Consider the following 6245-nt stretch of genomic DNA (forward strand, 5'->3'; position numbering starts at 1 on the left):
TTTTTAGGGTAGGTAGTGTAAGGAGCCCGTTAGAAATCAAATGGTACCCAGGCTAAGATTTTTCCAGTTGCTTGATTAATTGATACTTGGCGTCATACCAGAACATATTGCTACCAGATTTAGAGTCCTATGGAATATCCGAAACACTTACGTATTGTTTGCTCGATTGCCGTGGATGCAGAAAAACAGACTTCGCATTCCATGGTATCTGCGGGGAAGAGGAAGGGGTCAGCATCACACACGGTGGTGGTCAGCGTTTCCACTCTCCACTGTACCAGACCGGTGCTGCTCACACGCACCGGTACGTCCTTTGGTAGGCCTTGGTGGAGGGGGTTAGCACTGGAACGTAGATCACAAAGAGATTCCTGTAACTTTTTATATTCGTTTGTTTGTACTGCATACCCAGTAAAACTGCCACTGAACAGTACAAGATGCATATCTGGACAGATTTGCTTCACTCCCACCGGAATGGAACCTTACGCCTTTCCATTACTGAGGTGGGTACTTATACGTGTTCCCGGACCTCCATTTATGTTCTATCCTCTAACCAAAGCTAGGTACTCATTTTCACATGAGAGAAGTGCCTTTCTAATGGCCTGTCGGGGGTTTTAACATTGTCTCGATTTGTTTCAATTTTGCAACGCGTCTTGCTTTGGACAAGGAATTTTCCACCAGTCATAGGGGTTGAAACCTTGGCCAAGTAAGGCATACGCCTTTATCTTATAATGAAATAGATTTAATGAATGCTTTAATTTATATCAATCTGGTTGATTGAACAAAGCCTTTCCACCTACTTCCTCTTGAGAGTGAATGCTGGGATCCAAATATCCTTGCCAGGAACGCTGAATGTCTCGATATCACCGTAATACTTTGGGTTCCACTTCAGCCTAGCGTCGTACCATGTCTAATAGGATAAAGATAATTACGTCTCAACAAAACTTGTTCTCCATGATCCAAAGGGACATAACTAGACATATAGACTACATGTAAAGACTTGAATATTTAGAACATTTATTTAGCCCTGAATAGTATTTTAGGACGTAAAGTGTGATAGCTGGAAAAGTTGTAATAACGTTTTTTCCGAAATAAGGGGCAAAAGATTGTGAATCGTAATTGTGAACGTCAGTCAATAGAATCCGTTGATACGTGGCATGTGCAAAAACTGCCTAACGGACAACTACCTGTTACCGTGGTGTTGGAGGCGTTGATGATTAGTTTTCATGGTGACAGAGAACCATGAGCTCGAGCTCCTATTGGGTTGAATTTCATAGTACTAAATACTACTAAGCGCATATTGCTATATTTCCAAAAATGGTCTCCTGGCTTAGAGATCGACAGCCAGTGACTGAGAGAAATTGTGTACCATAGGCTACATAGGCTGTGCAAACTTACGAAATCGATGATCAAAGAAGCAAGAAGCTGCTCCTTCTTTTCATCCTGAAATTTGAAACAAACAAAAATCATAGCATTAATCTTGTTGTGCACTGATGCATTTCAGCATCCATAATGATTTTGCTTATCAATAATATTCTTGGAAACGAAAAGGATCCTCAGATATGTAAGAAATAGTACTTACCAAGTTGACGATTTGTTCCACTTCCCCCCAGAAGTTGATGGTGACATTTTCGTCAGGTGCCAGACTCGCACTGTAGGTCCCTAGTAGCTCCTTTTGCAGCCGTCGCTTATAGTTTACTAAACAGAGGGTGACCAAGCTTGTCAGAAAATGATGTCAAAATGTGATTCCGTACTGGTATAGCCTGACACGTTTTGCTATGAATTACAATGTGCGTAAGGAGCTTTTCTTGGGCACAGCAGCAATCTGTGGACAATGTTTAACCTAATTAATGTCGCCTACATGTATGACAAAGATAGGAAATACGTGTGCAGAATAGCATACAAAAATGATCTCTGTCTTATTTACAGACGACTGGAGGAAAAACAAAACAATGTGAATGACCTTTCTACGTCAAGAACTATTCTCAATGATACTTGAGTAAATGTGGAAACCGTGAGAAACCAGAATTAGAAAGTTTAAGGCAAGGACTAAACACCTGAACAAGTGGGCATGTGATATTCCCAGACGCCGGCGGACGAGGAGTTCCCCTGGCGGCACCTGACTTCCCGAGGATAACCGTACTCCAGCATGTAGCCGTCGTTACACGTGTACGTCACCTTTTCTTCCAACAGGTAGAACCTCTTGCTCGGAGTTCTCTTGCCGTAGATTGGAGGCCCTCTGTCTGCACAGCTAACGGAATCTAAATGTAGTACAATAGAAACATTTTTATTTATTTTTTTTTTTTTTTATTCAGACATAGAGGACATAGAAGACAGACATAGTGGTGACGCACTCAAGACCACAGGTATGAACATTATATCACTATACATATATACAAAGACATAGACATAACTGAACTAAGCGAAATACAAAATTAAGGAAGATATAAATAATACTAACATCAAGTTACCGTCCTCGGTTAAACAAAATGGCCGCTCCAGACCGGTAGGGTTACGGCAGTAGTTCTTGTCCAGGTTAGCCCAGGGGTACTCTGCCTTGTAGTTATCATCTGACCACTCAAGACTCTTTGCCCCGGAAGTAGTTGTACTCCATGCTCCACGGTAGTTTGTGCCAGTGCCATGATAGCAAACTGAGTATAAAGAAGTGAGCTACCTGTGGGCGAAAGAACCTGCAACCATTGTATTGCAAAACCGGTGGAAGACGAAATACATTTTTTTTCTAACTGCCTCTCCAATGACCAGGAAAGAAAGGAGTTATTTGAAGAGGTTTGCAAAAAACTCAAGGTTTGCAAAACACACAAAAATTTCGAAACGCTTACCGACGAAAACAAAACTATAAAGCTGTTGACGTCACATAACCCACTCATCATAGAAAAAGTGGGGTATTTCGTCTTCCACTGCTTCCAGAAAAGAAGTCAAACCCCAAATGCATAGATTGTAGCTCTCAGCAGTCAATATCATTGTTAGAATAGTCACTTGTTTACACTTGTCACCATTGTTATCTATACCAAATTACTTTATGTATGTTTACTATATCTTCTGTATGCTTTATGTTGCAATTAGCCCTCGGGCAAGAACTTGCAAATAAACTTCTATGTAGTAAAAAGAAGGAAAGACGACGGGAAATTGTTAACGTTACCTGCCACTAAAGCCACACTACCACATGACAGTCGCCTGGCGAAAAAATATTATTGCAGTTCTGACTCCCACCTTCCGTATCTTTCACTGCTGGTTCAGGGTTCCAACAGGCGTGCTGTGGTGACGGGAACAGCTCACATGGAGGCAGCAGGTCCCTCATCAGGGCTTCACTCATGCTGAACACTTCCTCACACCAAGAACGGCATGGCAGCAGCTGTCTTCCACTAATTAGGGAAAGAACTAAGCTCAATACCATTCGATGCATATCGTGAGGATATATATATCCAAGGAAGATTTAACCTCATTGATATGTCACAATGCGATGTTTTACGCGTACTTAAGAGCGAAGAAAACGAATACGTAGAGAATGAATGCCCCAATGGTTGATGGGCAACATTCCTTGATGACAAATAATTGATTCACGACCAGACGCGGACGCGGCTAGGTACGATATCATTACCCCGGATTCTTATCTATTCCAAGAAGATCTACTGCCTACTGAGGGCAAAACTGCATCCGAAGGGCTGAATACTATAGAACTGACACCGGAACCAATGCATCGGATGGTGTTTAGCACTTTGGACCATGTCTTTCCTGTGGTACACCTTCTTCAGGAGATTTTTCCAGTAGATGTATTGGCTACTTACACGCATGAGGCCGTGATGTTTGAAGACGGACAGTGGTGAAGGTTCTCTTTAGTCACATTGCATCCTGGAAAAATTACAGTAGATACGAATTCTCGTAACTCCGGATGGTGTTCCCCCGCGATGCTGTAGGAACTGTTGAGAAGCTCCACGGCAGAGGAGTTCCGTATCTCCTCGGCTGTCGTCTGCTTCATCGGGTTCGGTAACATGGTGAGTCTGCTGTTGAGCTGGAAATCCTCGGGAATTCTCGAGCACACTGAAAAGTGAATCAAAAGGATTCCATGTTATTCGTCGACACGTCGGCTGATGCAACCTGAAGAAACAAGGCATTGACATTTTACCTGAAGGTAAAAGGAAGTGGAAAACACTTAAAAGTTTTAGACAGCATTCGCTGTCTTATGACACTTCGCCAGTATCAGAATGCTCTCTAGTGCAACTGCTGCATGGTCAAACTCAATATCAAGTTGTCAATTCTATTCATTGCTCGAATTCAGAAAAATAAAAGACCACCCGATTCTGGAGTTGATTTCATCTTTAAAGCACTAAATTATGCATGCAACCAGAAGTAATTATAGGCACCGATGTGACTGACCCCATGATACGGTAACTTACCACATCTTTCCTCGTCGCTGCGGTCCGGACAGTCTGAGGTCCCGTCACAGCGTCTCCATGACAATATGCAGGTGTATTTGTCTGCACAGCGGAAATACCCAGGGGAGCACTTCACGATACCTGTGAATGGCAACAATTTCTCATTAATGCTGTTTATTCTGCCACACCCAGGGATGTCCCTGTAGCTCAACTGGTAGCAGCCTCATCAGTTCCCGGATGTACTAATGCCAACAGTCGAATGTCATTTTGAGATCGCAGATCAGACTTATCGTCCGATCGATTTTCGTGTAATGTGACGGGGATATTAGCCTAACTATCTAACCGTTTTCCTCAACCTTCTTGACTGTATACATACACATACATAATGTTATATTTCCTAATTATAATCTTTTAAAAAGATAAAGTGACTGTAGGGAAAAAGACCTACCCGAGATATGTACTTCACACAAGGTCAGTGTTCGGGAGGGTCCGGGAAGACGGACGCCTACGTAGCGCCCCTTCATCCCCTCACACGGGACGGAAATGGACGGCTGGCTCACGTCGATTTGATGGTCACCTCCACACTTGGGATTCGTGTGAATGAGCTCGGAATCTCCGATGTGGATGTTGAAGGGGTTGATTCGCTCCTGACAACAGTCCCCGCGGTTAATGATGATCACTCTGTAGATATCAAAGGCAATGCAATGGCACTTGTCAATAACTGATATATAAGTATTTGGAACACCGTATTAACACCCTATTTATTTATTTATTTATTGGTTTGGCTGCACCGAACACACAGCCAGGGCTGCCCAACTAGCCTATGGCTATTACAAAGGGCTAGCCCTGCTGACAAACACATAAACAATACAGATTAAAAAAGAAGAACATTTGTATGTACATGGCAGGGTCCTCCCCAAAGGATGGAATAAGGGAGGTCCTCCACTATACTCCTAGCCCAGCTCCACTATACTACTTTTGAAATTTAGTGTTTCTTCCCTATTTTCTTGGTTAGTTTTGCTAAAATCAATGAAAATTCACAGATTTTTGTGCCAAGTGGCATCACTTTTCCAGTGGGCATTGTGACTATTGTCTGCAAAAACTTGTGAATGGGCTATGATCAAAACAATAGTCATTTTGCCACTTCACAACAATGGAATCACAATGATATATTATACTTGTAGTATTTGACACCTTCTGTCTTTGCAAAATGAACCCATTTACATGAAAGAGCAGCGTGTTGGTGCGGGTTATTTTTGCCAGCCCCTCCACTATACTAAAAAATTCTGGGGAGAACCCTGCACATGGTGTAGGATAACTTACATATCATCTAAAATGGAGTATATAACATCATATCATCGACAACAATATTTGCAATGAGAGGTCAGGGTCTGTATATACACGTGTATGACTAATTTACCATGCGTAAGGGTTGCCTAGACATTCCCACAGTTTTCTTTTGAAAGAAAACCCTATATATAAAACCGGTAACACCCTATATCATTGTTCGCTTAGTTGTATTAGTAAGTATATGTATATTTATATGGGGGTATGGGTGCGTGGGGGTGTGTATAGGTGTATGTGTGTTGGAGGAGTTTGTGCATTTGTGTGTGTGTGCGCGCGTGTGAGTGTGTGCTGTGTCCCCTTGCATGCTTTTGTTTGTGCGGATTTTATGCTTATGGTATTCACACCAGTTGGATAACACGTTAATAGTTAGTTAACTGGCCACACATGACCTATCGTTGCACACCCATAACGTACACATACCTGCCAACCATGTACGATTGACCCAGATCCACCCACCAGCTGGGATCAGCTTCCTGTAACGTCTGTGTACAGGAACCGGTGGACCCATAG

General features: G+C 42.6%; 2 protein-coding genes across 2 annotated transcripts in view; both read right to left on the minus strand.

Moving 5' to 3' along the window:
* LOC118421457 (neuronal acetylcholine receptor subunit alpha-7-like) overlaps positions 1-246 on the minus strand; it is a 2816-nt gene extending 2570 nt beyond the window's left edge. Inside the window, exon 1 of the mRNA XM_035828755.1 lies at positions 152-246. Coding sequence (XP_035684648.1) covers positions 152-203 — 52 coding nt within the window. The 5' untranslated portion in view covers positions 204-246. The remainder of the gene's footprint in view (positions 1-151) is intronic.
* A 544-nt stretch (positions 247-790) lies between these two features.
* LOC118421834 lies at positions 791-6228 on the minus strand. Its single transcript, XM_035829335.1, has 10 exons — positions 6156-6228; positions 4837-5069; positions 4410-4529; positions 3801-4053; positions 3226-3377; positions 2466-2645; positions 2052-2255; positions 1577-1692; positions 1393-1437; positions 791-904 (listed from the first exon to the last, which is right to left on the minus strand). The coding sequence occupies exons 1-10, from the start codon at positions 6164-6166 to the stop codon at positions 791-793; spliced, it is 1428 nt and encodes a 475-aa protein (XP_035685228.1). The 5' UTR covers positions 6167-6228.
* Positions 6229-6245: the final 17 nt, after the last annotated feature.

This window comes from Branchiostoma floridae, chromosome 8 (genome assembly GCF_000003815.2).
Source record: "Branchiostoma floridae strain S238N-H82 chromosome 8, Bfl_VNyyK, whole genome shotgun sequence".
In the NCBI taxonomy this organism is placed as follows: Eukaryota; Metazoa; Chordata; class Leptocardii; order Amphioxiformes; family Branchiostomatidae; genus Branchiostoma; species Branchiostoma floridae.